This window comes from Elephantulus edwardii, unplaced genomic scaffold, assembly GCF_000299155.1.
Source record: "Elephantulus edwardii isolate Elephantulus edwardi_28Jun2011 unplaced genomic scaffold, EleEdw1.0 scaffold00167, whole genome shotgun sequence".
In the NCBI taxonomy this organism is placed as follows: Eukaryota; Metazoa; Chordata; class Mammalia; order Macroscelidea; family Macroscelididae; genus Elephantulus; species Elephantulus edwardii.
Genome location: NW_006399917.1, coordinates 3185182 through 3202522, shown reverse-complemented (window position 1 = coordinate 3202522; position 17341 = coordinate 3185182). Strand labels below are relative to the sequence as shown.

Below are 17341 nucleotides of genomic sequence, written 5' to 3'. Positions count from 1 at the left end.
TGTCCTCTAAAGTCACCCATTTTGAATACTATTGCGTGATTTCCTTGTTTTTCAATGCAGCATAGTATTCCACACACCACAGCTTCTCTATCCATTTGTTTGTTGATGGGCACTTAGGTTGTTTCCAACTCCTTGCTGTTGTGAACAAAGCCGTGATAAACGTGGGTGTGCAGACAACAAATTTTTATGGGAGCAGATAACCAGATCCTTTATTCCCCTCTGCCCTCCCGCCACCCATAAAAGTTGCTGCTGAGTTTGAACCATTGAGCTTTAGGGGTTGGCATCCAAATGCTTCCCCACTGTGTTCCCAGGGCTTCTGGAATTAGAGTTGTCGCATCCTGTGATTTTGCTGTGACACTGCCAATCTGCTGTGTTTTTGGTACCAGGAGGCACCGTTGTGTGAGAAGGAGGCCCTGCCACTGTCCAAGAGCTCCTTCAAGCTGCTGGGCTCCTCAGATGACCTGTCCAGTGACTCGGAGAGCCAGCTCCCGGAGGATCCCGCACCCCTCTCGCCCCAGCAGGGCTTCCGACGGCGAGCCAACACCCTGAGCCATTTCCCCACCGGCAGCCAGGAGCCCCCAGGAGCTGCCGAGGCCTCTCCAGGGGCCGCACAGAGGAAACTCATGAGGTACCACTCAGTGAGCACAGAGACGCCTCATGAGCGGAAGTAAGATTTGTTCATAGCATACTTTGTTTGTTATTAAATAGTACGTTGGTGACAAACTTAGGTATGTGCATCTGAGGTGTGTTTGCTGTGTGAAAGAGGAACCTGAGACAGACAGGGCGATTCTCAGCTTAAAAAAAGCTAGCCAACCAAACAAACAAAAAAATAAACACAAAAAACCAACAGAACCCCCAGAAAAACTTAAATCAGTGTTCTTTCTGACACTAATCCCTTAGGAAATAGGGACATGGAAGACTTAGTGTTGTTGAAGTACCAAGTATGAGTATTATGAGGAAAAAGTAAAGGTTAGCAAAGAAGTACTGAAAATGTGTAGTAATTATTTCTTGAACAATACAAGAGGCATTATTAACATTGTGACCTAGCTGCTAGCTGTGAGGAGAGGTAGCCAGACAGTGGAGGTTACTGGACTTTGTGTCTAAACGGTTTATGGTTCATGCGTATGGTACATATATCACACAGAGGAAACCAGCCTGCCAGCAGGCATCTCAGTTTGTACAAAATTTGTGCCTCCAGCAGTCTTGCTCTTTTGAAAAATCTGAATCCGAATCACTGTCAGGTGGAGGTAATCTGTGCAGTGCCATAGATACCTAAAGGGACTCGGGGCCCTGGTTTTGGTCCCAGTTCCTTCATGAACTAGTGGTGACCTTGGTCAGTTTGCTCACCTTCTCTCTGTGATGTGTTGAGAGATGTGTCCCAGGGTCTGCCAGTGTGAGATTTCTAGATTCATCTTACTAAAAATAGATCCATAGAGCAGTTGAGAGTTTCTGGCTTTAGAGATGGATATGTGATACGGAGATCCAAACTCTCCCTGTCCCCTCTAGGATCCCTTGGGGAATAGATTGGCCCTGGCAAATGCTAAGGACTGTAAGTGGACACTGAGCTAGCTTTAAACATAACTCTTGAAAATCTCTCACCTTACAGAGCAGCATATATGTTTGTCTTCATGCATGTCCAGTCCCCAGAAACCACCGGACATACATGTCCACAAAGCTCATGCAGGGAGAGTGAGGAGTCTGCGCAGAGGAGGCTGAAGGGCTGCGGGTGCAGACAGGACAAGTCAGCATCCACAGCCCTGCAAAGGTGCAGCGGAGCCACTGCTGAGCTTTGTCTTCAGTCAGCTCGGAAAGAAGTTAGCTGTGGATCTTAGGGGTCCCTCTGGATGGCTCTGGTCCAGGATCTTATGTCAGGATGTACTTGAGGAACTAGCATCTAATGAGAGTAACATTTCAGGGACTGGCGGAGTTGAGCTGGGCCTGTGTGAGGTTCTTAGCTGTTCTGAGGCTGCCTGTTAAAGCTGCTTCTCCGTTTTCTGCTGTTGTGTTCTCATGTCTGTGTCCAGCGCCTTCAGAGGTGGGAGAAGCATTCCTGCCTGGAGGACTCCCATTCTTTTGCCAAGTCAGCCTCTGTAGCAGAAAATGAGTGTCCTTGCCCGTTTGTTGCCCTTCTCCTTCCTCCCAAGAATGCAGCTTCCGAGGGGAGGGCTGGACCTGGGTAGTGGATGAGAGAATGGAAGTGTCTGTCCGTCCTGGTTCATTTTTCCTTCTGCCTTACAGAGAACCCTTTCCCCAGCTACCTTCAGGAGACAAGACATTGAAACTTGGCAGGATATTGTCCATTTCAGAGAGAAGCTTCCTAAAAATATCTTTATTTTCTTTTTAGTAGATTTTTGTTTGTTTACTTTCCTGTTAGTTCCTCAAAAGCAAGTGCCTCTAGTCCCCAACTTAGCCCAGCTTACAACAGATTCTAATGAGATGCACTTTTCCCCCCTGATGGGTACATACTATCATTACCATTATGTACTACATACAGTGTTAAAATAGATCTGTAAGTTGACATAAAATGTTTCTAACCTCTAAACACAAATGTTGTGTTGTATACCTTAGAGTCGGAAATAGCGGACCCTGTGATGGGTTTTCAGAGGCATTTAATCACAAGAGAAGAGAGTGTTAATCCTCCCACTGAGAAGCTGGTGGCCTTGAACCACGTGCCTTTGGGATTGCAGCACAGCTTCTTTCCACTAGGCCACCAGAGCTCCCTTAAACACAGATAGAGATCAGATTTATACAGAGACTGACTTAAAAAGGCATTAATAAGGAAAAGGGTTTTTTTAAAAAAGGAGAAATTTGGATTCTTTTAGAACAGACTTTTCCACAGGCTTGTCTGAGGAGAACCGCATTGTAAATTGGGAACAGCCTGTCGAGGAACAAGTACCTACTGCATAGCAGATATTTGAGAGGTGGCCAGTCACGACCTCTCTCCTTCTCTCCTTTTTCCAGAAGACTGCCTTAGCCAGAGAGATCAGTGAGCTGTGGAGGTGAAGGGGAGAGAAAGGCCCCGTCTCCCTGCTGTTTGCTCTGCGTGTGTCCCCTCTCTCCTCTCTAACCCTCCCGTACTTTCTTTCGACTCACTCCCTAGTGCGAACCATCCTCCTGTGGGCAAATCTCAGAGTGGCTCAGGTCAGCCGGCAGCTCCTGCTCCTTCACCTCGTCTTAATCCCTCCGCCTCCTCGCCCAATTTCTTTAAGTATCTAAAACATAACTCAAGTGGAGAACAGAGTGGGAATGCTGTGCCCAAGAGGTGAGCGCCCTGCATGGCCAGCTGAGTGTCGTCTGTCATCCCAGAAACTCCACGCCATGCTGGCTGGAGGGGAAGGGGCCCACACACAGACCCCGGGACCACTGCCTTTGTGCACGCCTGTGTGTGTCTGTCCATCCTTCCAGCTGAGAGGACTTGATGGTGCTGTTCGATTTCTCACCAGTAGTTTGAAAACGAGTCTTGATGGCTGGCCGTTTACCATGTGCTTATTTTCACATGCTCCTAGCCCGGCACACCTGCTCCCAGATTAACAATGGCTGTGTTTGATAGCGGGGGACCCCTGGGAGGGTGGGCAAAGGGTTCACATGCTCAGCTCCTAACCAGAAGGTGGGAGGTTTAAGTCATGTCTTCCTTCCACCCCAGGCACCTCGGAGGAAAGGCCTGGCAGTGACATTAAAACAAAACAAAATCAGCCAATTTAAACTCTGCGGAGTACAGTTGTCTTAAATTGGAACTAACTAGATGGAGCAGATGTTTCTGCCCTGCGCACTGTAATCTGTGTCATACCAGCAACTTCCTGAGTGAAGGAGGAGCATGATTTCTGATTAAAAGGAAGTTATTGAAAGATTGACTATCTTTTTTTTTTTTTTTGTTTCCATTTTTTCAGTCATTGATTTCCCTATATTGACTGAACAAGAAAGTTAAAGCCTCATTTAGAATGTTTCCAGTTTCTTACCTGATTTGCTTTTCTTAAAATGTTCCTTTTATTTTGACGTTTATGTTTTATGCTTTTGTGTGTTTATATTTCTTTATCCTAAACTCTTTTTTCAACCACACTCTCAGCGTCTCCTACCGTAATGCCCTGCGGAAAAAACTCCATTCTTCTTCTTCTGTGCCAAATTTTCTAAAATTTCTGGCTCCTGTAGATGAAAATAACACCTCTGACTTTATGAACTCAAAAAGGTAGGGTTTCATTTAGATCTTCTAAGCCTGGCATGATAAATGTTAAATTATTGATTGATAAAGGAATTTTTTTAAACTGCTCTTTTGCCATTTTAAAAGTGATTGTAGCTGAATCTATCGTATTTTTTTCTTATTGTATTTTATATCTTTTTCTTGTTATTGTTGTTGGGCATTATTGAGTTGGAACTGACCCATGGCTGACCCTCCAGCAGATATTCAGAGGCAATTTAATCACGCAAGGAGGACTTAGCCCATCTTTCTCCCTTGGAGAAGCTAGTGGATTCGAACCACGTGCCTTCTGGATGGCGGCACAGCTCCTTCCCACTAAGCCACAAGAACTTCTTCTTATTTCTTCCTCAGAATCATTTAAAATTGTACAGTCACCTTCTTCAGTTTCAATTCACTCTCTGCCACTCATATGAACCCTCCATTGGGTATCTGAGCTGTAAATCTCGTGGGAGGAGAAGACCAGTCTTTCTCTTGAAGAACTGCTCCTGGATTTGAACCACCAGGATTAGTGTATTGAGCCGGAATCAATTTGACAGCATTGGGTTTGGTTTGGGTATTGGTATCACCAGAAGACTGAAGAAAATTGTAACCAGTTCTCCAGAGTTGGAGGCAGTGTTTCAGGGTAATGAGCTCACTGTCCTAACTAAGATGTAAGTTCAGGGAGTTGCCTATTTCTGTAAGGTGCTCTTGAGGTAGTCGTGTGGATGCCACAGAACAAAGCCCTGTCTGTCCCAAGTTGTTGATAAGCTTGAGCTGGTTGTTCCAGCCCATCTCACTGAAGGCCTTCCTGATTGAGTATGTGTGTGGCATGGGCCACCCCAGCTTGTCCTGTGCATTGGAAGAAATGGAATGATTTAGGTAATTAATGCCTTGATGCAATTTAACCAGAACCTTTCTTATTTTGGGGGCAGCACATGATGACCATGAATCTGTTGAGAAAGTCTGCACACACAGGCCGCTGTGGATTAGGGCCCTGTGGCAGTGTTCCCTACAGGTAGTTTCTATCCTGCATAGGCCCCAGGACAGAGGTTGAGAGAAGCTGGTGGTCAGTGGACCGTATTCTCTCCTGTAAGATAGATGCTTTCCTTCAGGTGTCCTGAGCCCTCCTGGGACGGTAACTTAAATCCAATGAGTACCTAATAGTGTTTGTTTATACCAAGAAAATTTATGCGTTAATGCTTTCTTTTTAAAAGAGTCAAACTGAAAAACACAGCGACAACCGTTGATGCCTCCCCATGAGTGCTAAGTCCTTTATCCTATAATTTTAGGGACTTTGAGCCCAAAACCAACCACCCAGGTGACGCCACTGGGACCCCCGTGAAGACCCGAAGGCACTCGTGGAGGCAGCAGATCTTCCTCCGGGTGGCGACCCCGCAGAAAGCCAGCGAGTCTCCGGGCAGATACGAGGGTGAGTAGGTCCCTGCCAACGCAGGCGTGCCTGGTGCAGGGCTCCTGAACAAAGTGTGCTCAGTGGAAGTAACATAAAACGAGATTGTGAGGCAAAGCAGCCCTTGGTTCAAAGTTCCTTGAGAAAGAAGCTCTTGGGACAGGGCTTGGGCTGTTTTCCAGAAGATTCCCACGGCCCACGTAGACCAGAAACAGGAAGTGACGTTTGGAGATGGTGCGTCCACCCTGAGCTGGGTGACATGGGAGCTTTTGAGACATCTGGGCTCATGTCCCTCCTTCTATCTTCTCCTTTCCACTGTGCCTGTATTCTCCTCCCTGATCACTAAATATGGTTGATGCGTGGTGTGGCATTAGAGGGACCCCCCACACTCAACTCTCTGGTCAATGTGATGCCCCACCCTGGCATGATTGCTATCTGTCAGTCTGGGCTTATGGGAGGACCAGCTTGTGTCCTTGCATCCTCTCATGCCACCTAACGAAAGGGAGAGCATGCTTCTGTCTCGACTTAAGCCAAACCCATTGCCCCTGAATCCATCCCAACTCAAAGCACGCATGTGGACGGTTGAACCGCCCATGGGATCTCCAAGGCTTTGGTGGTCTAGTAGCAAGAAGCTGTGCTGCAATCCCGAAGGTAGGCAGTTTGAATGCCACCAGATGCTCCCAGGGAGAAAGATGGGCAGTCTCCTCCTATGCTGTTAACTGCCTCTGAAAACCCACTGGAGGGTCAGCTATGAGTCCGTTCCAACTCTATGATGAAACACAACAGCAACAATAATCTTGATGGAAGCCAACTGTCATCTCCCTCTCACAGAGCCATTTATACCTCAGTGAGCAGCCGAGCACTTAACCTCTGTGCCACTAGGGTGCCGATATTGAGTTATAACAAAAAGTGAATATAAAAATAGTTGCATTGGGGAGCTCTAGTGGCCTAGTGGTTAGGACCTGCGACTACAATCCCAGAGGCACGCAGTTCGAATCCACCAGATGCTCTGCCAGGGAAGGAGGGACAATCTCCTCCTGTACCAGTCAGATCTGATTTGACGGTACTCACACAAAAATAATAAAATAAAAAAAATTTAAAAAAAAAATAGTTGCATTGACTTTAAGATTTTTTCCCCTCTGTCCAGTGACATCATTTAACTTCAGTAGCACATATTTTCTTTTTCTTAGTAATCTCAACCAGATAATGTAAATAGAAAACAAAATAATGGCATGCCAAAGATGGCTTGCAATCTTCGGATCGCCACCAGTGAGGGGTCACTCTTTTCTCTTGACATACCTCTGTGCACCATGTAGAAGCCAGGAACTAGTTGCCACTGGGCCGATTTCTGCACAGGTTGCTAGAATACTTATTTTTTTAAAAATGAATCCTCTGCCAAAGTAAAACAGGGTTTGGATCCTGGTTTAAGTTCAGCTGACTGGCACATGACATAATGCCAGTCACATCACTTTACCTTTGGTTATAAATGGTTCCAGTAATATTGAACCTCCCCATTTCTCCTGGAATTGCATTGAGTTAGAAATGAGTTAGTTTTAAGATTTTTTAAAGATGGATCGAATGTAAAGTGATAGCGTTATTATTTTTTGCTTCCATAGAAGTTGGAACACGGGTGAGTTTCTCATACAGAAGCAATGTAAGAAACAGTGGATTTACTGTTGTGCGTGTTGATTGGATTCTAAATCATAAAGACCCTATAGACTGGAGCGGAACTATGTCATAGAGTTTTCTAGGGCCCTCTGGTGGCTTAGTGGTAAGGAATTGAGCTGCCAACTCAAAAGTACACAGTTCAAATATACCAGCAGTGTATACCAGGGAAAAAGATGGGCATTCTCTTCCCGTATGATTTACAATCTCTCAAAACCTCCTAGAGGGTCAGCTATGGCAATTAGTTGAGTTTGAATGCAAACCTTAGTTAAATAGATAGGAAATCTCAAAACCTCCTTCAAGGAGAAAGAAAACAAGGCAGACATAGTCCATCCACTTCATCAACCACTCTCTCTTTTTTTTCCTTTCTTTTTTTTTTATCAACCACTCTCTTAATACTAAAACATAGCTAAGCAAAAACTTGTAATTTCAAACTGATGTTTGCAAGAGATACGGATTCTGATGAATGTGGGAAAAAAATAGAATTTCTCTTATTTGGGGGATTCTGGTTTTAGAAATTGGCTAACAGTGGAGAAAAGAGAGGCAGCTGATGGATTTGAACCACATGCCTTTGGGTTGGTAGCATAACTACTTACCTCTGTGCCACCAGAGCTCCCTGGATAAGCAAACAGTCCAGTGAAACCGAAGTATTCAGAGTGCTTTTGTAGAAAAGAGATGTGTGAGAGTGTGTAATCAATGGTAAGGTTAAGATAGATAGTAGACTTGTACACTAATGGTTATAGCGGCATTATTTACCATCACAAGAAAATGCAAACAGCCCAAATGTCCAATTACAAGCAAATAGTTTGAGAAATTATCTTACACTCACACAGTGGAATACTGTGCAGTACGCAGGAGCAATAACTTTGTAAATAATTACCTAACTTGGGAGGGACTGGAGAGCATTATGCTGAGTGAATTAACTCAGTCCCACAAGGATAAATATTATATAAAACCGTTTATTGTAGAATGCGTATAAAGATCCAGGAGGAGTGTGAGTGGCTTGAAGCAGAGGGATGTGGATGTACAGGGGCAAGAGAGGATTAATCATTGGGTTGTACAATTTGATGGGGGGAGTTAGGGAAATTGAAATATTTTTTTTGAATTTGTATTAGAATTTTGTAAATAAATTGGTAAAAAAAAGAAGAAAAAAATTTTAAAAAAGAAAGATACTAGTTGGCTGCAATAGGAACCATGGTTGTAATCTGAACAGTTTGATGACTATTTTATGTGTTTGTGGACAGTGAGGAAAGTATATGGTTTGATTGACTTGCAAGAATTTCATTGTTGTTGTTATGTGCCATCCAGTGGGAACCAACTCATAGCTGGTCCTCCGGCTGTACCACTGGGAAGTTATAATGGGTAATAGAAATGAAATAATGACAAGTGAAACTTTACTGGAAAAGAAGAGCATGACATTCACATCCGTGTTCAACCACAGCCCTTTTGTTTTCATCAGTAGTTATTAATTTCCAGTTAGTGTTGTTAGGTGCCATCAAGTCATCTCCCACTCATAGCATCCCTGTGAACAGCCACTCTATCCCTATTGTGATAGCTACTCACTGGGTAATTCCATCTCATTCAGGGACTTCCTGTCTTTGCTGACTCCTGTCTTTCCTGGTATGTCTCTCTTCAAGGGCTACCTCTATGCTGCCCCAGCGATGATCAAGTCTGGGCATGTCTTTTTAATTCCTCCTTCTCCACCACCCTTGTAATAAGTTCCTGACTACTGCCTACATTTAGACTTCAGTGGGAGACTTACACTGTCTTGTCCCAGATGATTTACAGCTCCTGAAAACACACTGGAGGGCCAGCTGTGGGTGTGTTCCAACTTGTTATGCACCATAGAGCCAAACCACCCCATAGCTGGACCTTCTGGTGGGTTTACAGAGACAAGATAATGAAGTTTGAGTTTTGAGGATGACCTGAGAAACTCACCACTTGGTGGCGCTGTTGCTCCCTGTGTCCTGACTGCTCTGGTCTCTTTCCAGTTGGGGGAAGAAATATGCTTGCCTTTTTGTTTTGTTTTTGCCACAGTATTTTTCTTCCTTGCTCATTCGCCACTTATGTGAATGGAGAGCTGCTTGCTGAAATCGAGGCATTTCCCTTTCATTTTTTACAGGGAGTGGGTAAAACAAGAAAGAAAATGTCTCAGTGCTGGAGACACATGGTTGTGTACAATTAGTCTTCGTTTACTGTTTGTGGGCTTTGCTTTTCTGTGTGTGGTGAATGAAGATAAGGATTAAGATGAGATATTGTGCACCAGAAATGTATGTGGGCATGTGTATTCCATAGTTTGAAGCTACTTGGGGTTTTGTGTTCTTTTCTTTGGTGAAACTTCTTGGCATATTACTACAGAAGTGGAATTTCACAGAGAAAGGCACATTTGACCTTGGCTTAGATCTCTGTACTTGTTAACAGTTTTAAGTTAACTTGCTGGACTTTTCCTAGTTGTCATCATTATTGTATGTTGCTGAGTCGGAACCAACCTTTTATCTAGCCCTTCAGCAGGTTTTCAGAGGCAGTAAATCACACAGGAGGAGATTGCCCGTCCTTTTCCTGTGGAGAAGCTGGTGGATTCAAGCCCTGTGCCTTCAGGATTGCAACTCAGCTTCTTACCACTAGGCCACCAGAGTCCCTGGTGTTTTACTTGTCAGTCAGCTGTAAAAGGACTCATTTGTGTAAAGGCTGGAGGATGGTGGTAGGGGCCACAGACAGCATATCAACCAGAGGTAGCTGGGGCTGAGGACTCAGGCATGGGTGGAACTGGGGTCTGGGGTTCAGTCCCTGCTTGCTGCTGCGCTATTGGGTGACCAAGGATGATGCCCACACCACCTTTTCTGGCAGAGGGTACCTCCTTGGGGCTAATCTGACTCCAGAACATGTGCCTTTTATCGCCAGGATAAAATGAAAAATGAAAAATTTTAACTTCTCCACTTCGACCTCCAATCTGTAGTCATCAGAGAGATAGAGAAGTTTTTACAGCAAGCAATTGGAAAATACCTTTCGGGGAGCAAAATCTGTAGCTATTTCCAAACATGAGTTAAAGTTGTTGCCTGTGGATGCAGATGGATTCACAGCTGACCCCCGGTGAACATCAGGGAGGCTGCAGATTGCATGAGAGGAAATTACCTGTCTTTTCTTCTTAAGAGCAGCTGGTGGATTTGAACTGCCGCCTTGAGCTGGTAGCTATCAGAACTACTCTCAGAAGTCAAAGCAACCGCAAAATCAGATTTCAGCCTTGGGTGACACAAGCATGCAGGGTTCACCCTAGGCTTAAATGGCTGAATTTAAGGAAGCATTCATGAAAGCGCTGACCCTGTATTTACGTGATCCTAAGAGTTGAGTGCACCCTCACTGCCCCTGGAGAGCTCCGATGGTTTAGTCCTTAGACAGATGCTCTGCAAACCTAAAGGCATCACCTCTCTGTCTGTTGGTTCACGTCCACCAGCCCCTCCATCGGGAGAAAGATGGCAGTCCGCTTCTGTGTGATTTACAGCCTCCAAAAGCCTGCTGGAGCATCAGCCAGGAGTCAGTTCTGAGTCAGCAGTGAGACCCACGTGCCTCATTGCAGAGCCAGCCCCTCCAGCCCGTGATTTCCTTGCTCCATGGCCACAGCCCCACTGGGAGGTCTGATTACCCTCACCAGGGGCTCTGTGGCAGGAAGTGTTTGTGTTTTGCAAACTAGTTCCTGAGATTTAACGCCCACTCGTTTAAAGTATACACTTCAGTGTTTTCTTGCATGTCACAGGATTGTGCAACCATCTCAGAAGCTTATTTTAGACCACTTTGGTCCTCCTGGAAGAAACCTCATAGCTGTCACTCCCCATTCTTCCCCACCCCAAGCCTCCTTGTTGTTCTCCAGAACTGACCTGTAACTGACCCCTCCAGTGGGTTTTCAAAGGCTGTAAACCACACAGGAAGAGGTGGCCCATCTTACTCCCACAGAGCAGCTGGTGGATTTGAACTGAGTGCCTTTGAATTGGCAGCACAGCTCCTTACCACCACCAATGCTCACTCCAAGCCCTAGACAACCACTAATCTATTTTCTGACTCTGTTGATTTACCTTTCCGTACATTTTCCTGTGAGTGGAACACTATACTATTTGGTCCTCTGTGACTGGCTTCTTTCATATTAGTCATCAGATTTGTAACATGGATGTATTAGTACTTTTTTCCTTTCTTTATTTCCCCCTACCTCCCCCCAAAAATAATGTTCCAAAATATAGGTGTGCCAGATGGTGTCCACAGATAAGAGAGTGGGAGTTCTGGCAGCATAGTCTATAGCTCTAGCTGCTTTTAACTCAAAGGTGGCACCTCTCTGATGGTTCGAGTCCACTGATGGTCCCTTGGAAAGAAACTAGGCCCTTTGTCCCCATGCCGATCGCACCTTTGGAACACCCCCTGGAGGATCAGCTGTGAGTTGGGTCTGACTCGATGGCAGTGACTGAGTGAGGGGGTACGTAGCTCTGGTGACCTCATCCATAGGGGGCTGCACTGCTGACCTAAAAGCAGAGTCCACCAGGTGTCCCTGTGAGAAAGATAGGAGGTCACCTCCTGTTGGGATTTGCAGTCTCAGGAACTCAGCAGAGGCTCCCTAAGAGTTGAAGCCAACGCAATGGCCGTGATTTGAGTGCTCATACATTTTGGATTATTTCTACTTTTTGGTGATTGTGAATAATGCTCTTAGGAATATTCATGGGTATGTGTTTTACGTGGGCGTATATTTAGGTTTGATTGGCATGGAACCTTCTTTGTGAACTGTTGTCTTCACTTCTAAAAGGTTGAGGTGGAGGATTGGTCCCCAGCTCTTGTCTCCCTAGCAGCTGGCCTCATTTCTTCCTTCCCTGCCACCCACCACCGGGGAAAGTGCGGAGGGTTCTGGTACAGCCTCAGAAGTGCCTGGCAAGGTGGAGAAAGCCAAGACCACAGGGAGCAGCCTCTCCTGGGAGTTGGGAGCCTGTGTGAACAGCTCCCACAGGCCCCTTCGAACAGCCCAAGGGGCCACAAGTTGGTGTCATTTGTCTGGAGCGGAGCTACATTTCTTTAAAGTACTTCTCAGGTAGCTCAGATGATTGAGTGCCTGACTGCTAATCAAGAGGTTGACGGTTATAGAGACGCTTCAGGAAGAAGGACTGGTGTTCTTCTTCCGAAAACAGCCTTTGAAACCTTGTGGAGGAGTTTTACTCTGATTCACCCTCTGGTGTGGATTTCAGTGGCGTTTGAAATACACGTTACCCCTATGGATTACGAAGTCCTGACTCTTGCTGTAATGTGTGACTATGACTCGTAGCAACCCTATGAACAATTCTGAACCTTGCCAAAGCCTGAGCCAAGTTCAGTATCTCCAATACATCTTACTTCAGTGCCACTGAGCCAATCCATCTCCTCCAGGATCTTCCTCTCCTGTGCTGTCCCTCTACCCTTCCAAACATGATGATGTCCTTCTCCAAGGACCAGGCCTTCCTGACAAGATGCCCAAAGTATGTCATACAGAATTTCAGAATCCTTGCCTCCAAGGAGCAACCTGGTTTCATCCTCTTCAGGACAGACTGTTCTTTCTCTTATCAGTCTGTAGTATGGGCAACACTAATCTCTAGCACCACCACTCAAAGACATTGATTCTTCTTCTGTCATCCTTAGTCACTGGCCAGCTCTCCACCACTCAAAGACATTGGTTCTTCTTCTGTCATCCTTAGTCATTGGCCAGCTCGCATATGCATAGAAAGCAGTTGAGAGGACCATGACTTGGACCAGATGCATCCTAGTCCTGATTTCCTGAATTCCTGCCTAGAGACCTTCTAATGCCAGCCAGCCAGCCACCTGAGGTATGGACTGGACTCATCTTAGAAGACCACACATCGCTCATATAATGCTGAAGTGTTGTTAGGCAAATGACCACACATTTACAATAAACTCTGATTCAACACAGGAGAGAAATAATCAAGAAAACCCTGTAGAAGCAAGTGCGTGTGGTCACTGTGAGTTAGAGTCCACTCAGTGGCAACTGGTAAACCTTTCCTCCAGTTGCTCTCATGCAGAGGGTGTCCCAGAATCCTCAGACAACTTGTCAGAACTCTCACGGTTGGGCCTCACCCCTAGAGTATCTAATTCCAGATCTGGAATTCCCTGGGGAAGACTCAGAATTTGCATTCCTATCAGGTTTTCCAAGTTGTTGGTGCAGCCAGAAGGGGTGATGGGAGTTGAGCTACGGCAGCCTTAAGTCACAATGCCTCTTGTCTTGATTTAAATGCTGGCCAGAAGAAGCCATGAGTGGCTATTCAGTCAACAACAGATTGATCATTACAATTGTATCCTGTGAACACATAATGAAACAGCCAAGAAATCATATTTCTTTGCAATGTTTTTAGGTGCTGTCGAGTTGCATACAACTCATAGAGACCGTGAGCAACAGTTCTGAACCCTGTCCTATCCTGTGCCAACCTCATCATCTCTGACATTGTTTGAGCCCATTGCTGCAGTCACGGTGTCAATCCATCTTATTGAGGGTCTTCCCCTCCTTCTTTGACTCTCTGCCTTTCAAGGATTATGTTACTTTCCAAGGAGTAGCCTTTCCTAATAATATGGCCAAAGTATGTGAGAAGAAGCTTCATCATCTTTGCCTCCAAAGTTTACTCTGGCTACACTTTGTCCAGTATATATTTATATATGTTTGTTCTCTGACAGTCCATGAGATACTCACTACTCTTCTTCAGCACAACAGCGTAAAGGCATCAATTCTTCTGTTATCCTTATTCCTTGTCCAGCTCTTGGATGAATATCAAATGATTGAAAAGACCATGACCTGAATCAGGCACATCTTAGTCTTCAAACTGACATCAAGATCCTCAGTAAATCAGAGAGGTTGCCAACAGTGGACTTTCCCAAGGCGGTAGGTCTCTTGCTCTCCTAACAGCTGGTGCTGAGGGTGTTGACTGTGGATCCAAATAAGATGAAATTGCTGACAATTGACATCTTTTCTCCAGTCGGTCCAGTGGTGAGCATTTTTGTTTTCTTGATGCTGAAATGTAATCCACATTGAAGGCTGTAGTCTTTGATCTTTAACAGCAAACACTTCAAGTCCTCCTCATTTTTAGTGAACAAATTTGTGTCACTTACATAATGCAGGTTGTTGATGCGTCTTCCTTCAATCCTCATGCCACATTGTTCTTTCTAGATTCCAGCTTCTTGAATGATTTACTCAGCATACAGATTGAATTGTTATGGAGAAGGGTTGCAACCTTGATACATACTTTTCTAAATTTTAAACTACACAGTTTTTCTTTGTTGTGTTTGGACAACAGATTCTTGGTCTAGGTACAGATTTCTTGTAAGCATAATTAAGTGTTTCAGGATTCCCAATCTCAATTATTATTATATTTTAGATTGTATTCATTATCATATTAACAATTATTGTTGTTGTTATGTGCTGTCGAGTTGACTCCCAACTCATAGTGACCCTAAGTGAAACAGCTCTGAACCCTGCTCTATCTTGAGCCAATTTCATTGTCTCTGACACACCTTCCCCCATTTTCCCAGTCACTGAGGTAATCCATTTCATCCAAGGTATAAAGTCTATTTATTGTTTATTATTATAGGAATTATATTTATTGTTTATTATAACACATAACAACAATAACACAGTGACACATGACGAATTGCATTGGGAAAATCTGCTGTCATGGACCTCTCCAGAGTGCTGGAAAGCAACAGTGTCAGTCTAGAGACTAAGATGCTCCTAATCCAGGCCATGGTCTTTGCAATTACTTGTTATGCTTCAGTGAGTTGGACAGTGACTAAGGATGACAGAAGGAGAATTGATGCCTTCTAATTGTGATGCTGCAGAAGAGTCTTGAACATACCAAGGACTGCTAAGAAAACAAGAAGACTTCATGGAGAAGGTAAAACCAAGTTTCTCCTTGGAGGCTAGGATTTTGAAGCTCTGTCTGACATACTTAAGGCATGTGACCAGAAGAGACTGGTCCTTGGAGAAAGACATCATGCTTGGAAGGGTGGAGGGACAGCGCAGGGGAGGAAGACCCCGGGTAAGACAAATTGTTATAATGACTGAGGCAATGGGGGTGGTATGTCAGATTTAGTGAGACTGGCTTAGAACAGGGTGGACTTTAGAGCTGCTGTACTTCGGGATGCTATGAGTCATAGGCATCTCAATAGCACATAACAACAACAATAATGCATGATATTTATATTATTATTGAAATAGAATTCTTCTTTGCAGTAGAGCTTACCAAATGATAATGAGAGCCATTGTAATTCTTACTCATATGCAAGTTGCATTTTTCTAGTGAGGAGAATATGATCTCTGTGATATTAGATATTACAGCCTGTGTCAGAGGCATTGTTGTTGTTAGGTGCCATCGAGTGAACTACGACCCCCAGCGACCCTAGGAGCAGCAAATCTGCACCTTATCCTATCCTGCCTCGCCCTTACAATCTCTGATATGCTTGAGTCCGTTTTTACAGTCACTGTGGCAGTCCATCTTGTTGAGGGTCTTCCTCTCGTTCACTGACTCTCTGCTTTTCCCAGCATGCTGTCTGTCTGTCCAAGGTGTGGTCCCTGCTGACAACGTGCCCCAAGTAAGTGAGATGAAGTCTCACCTTCTTTGCCTCTAAGTGCCACCCGGATTTCACTGCCTCCAGAACAGACTTGTTTGTTGTTTGGGCAGTCCATGGGATAACAGTCTCAGAGAGGAGACTCTTATCATTGCTGTTTGTTGCTGCCCAGTTTCTGACCCGTTGTTTTATACTCATAAGGACCTGCTGCCCAGTCAGAGGCCATCTCCCTGATGACCACTGCTGTGGACACTGAACATTTGAAATGCCCTCCCACCTAGGGGACTCATCTTCTCACACTGTTCTGGCTCCTCTGTGGTTACTCGTCTTGTTTCAGTGGCGAGTTTGTTTCAGAGTTTGTTGTTTCTGGGTGCTCTCAAGTCAGCTACAGCTCATAGTGACCCTGTAAACAATGGATCTGAACCTCGCTCTATCCTGTGGCATCCTTACCATCCCAGATGTACTGGAGCCCGTTGCTAGAGTCACTGTGTCTACCCGCCTCCTCAAGGATCGCCCTCTCCTTCGCTCAGCCTCCACCCTTCCAAGCATGATGTCCTTCTCCAACCACTAGCCCCTCCTAAAACATGCCCAGCGTATGTGAGATGAGGCTTCACCTTCCTTGCCTCTAAGGAGCACTTTGGTTGACCTTCTCCAAGATCTCTTTGTTTGTTCTTCTGGTAGCCTGTGAGACATTGATTACTCTTCTCTAACACTATAACTCACAGGCACCGATTCTGTTTCTGTCATTCTTTGTCACTGACCAACTTTCAGATGCATAGGAAGTACTTGCAAAGACCATGGCGTGATTCAGGTGCACCTTAATCTTTAAAGTGACATCACTTCAGAGGTAGGTGGCCAAAATGTTCTTCCTGGCCCAGCCAACTCTGGAATCCCTGCTGACGCCTGTTCACCTTGGGGGACCCTACTGGTATTTGAAATATCAAATGGCATAGCTTCCCACATCCCAGCAAGATTTATAGCCAACTGACAGGATGGAGAGGTGCGAGCAGAGAGATTGAATAGCAGGTCGAAAGCCCCTCATCCACCAGGTGTTAGTTCATGTAGCTAGAATGCAAACCTTCAAAACAACAATGAGATATTATCTCACCCCAGTCAAAATAGCAAAATTTAACAGAACAGCAAGGAATAAATGCTGGCGAGGTTGTGGAGAGACTCACTGTTGGTGGGAGTGTAAGATGGTGCAACCACTGTGGAAGGCAGTATGGCGCTTTCTCAAAAAGTTACAAATAGAGATACCATTTGATCCAGAAGTTCCACTACTGAGAATATACCCAAAATAGACCATAACTGACATCCAAGCAGATATATGCACACTCATGTTTATCACGGCTTTGTTCACAATAGCAAGGAGTTAGAAACAACCCAAGTGCCCAACAACAGACGAGTGGATAGAGAAGCTGTGGTATAGTCACACAATGGAATACTATGCTGCATTGAAAAACAAGGAACTCAGGCAATATTATTCAAAATGGGTGACCCTGGAGGACATTATGCTGAGTGAA

General features: G+C 45.0%; 1 protein-coding gene across 1 annotated transcript in view; it reads left to right on the top strand.

Annotated features, from left to right (window-relative positions):
• TBC1D1 (TBC1 (tre-2/USP6, BUB2, cdc16) domain family, member 1) overlaps positions 1 to 17341 on the top strand; it is a 378557-nt gene that overhangs the window by 237211 nt on the left and 124005 nt on the right. Inside the window, exons 9-12 of the mRNA XM_006895424.1 lie at positions 387 to 667; positions 3101 to 3262; positions 4064 to 4183; positions 5461 to 5600. Coding sequence (XP_006895486.1) covers positions 387 to 667; positions 3101 to 3262; positions 4064 to 4183; positions 5461 to 5600 — 703 coding nt within the window. The remainder of the gene's footprint in view (positions 1 to 386; positions 668 to 3100; positions 3263 to 4063; positions 4184 to 5460; positions 5601 to 17341) is intronic.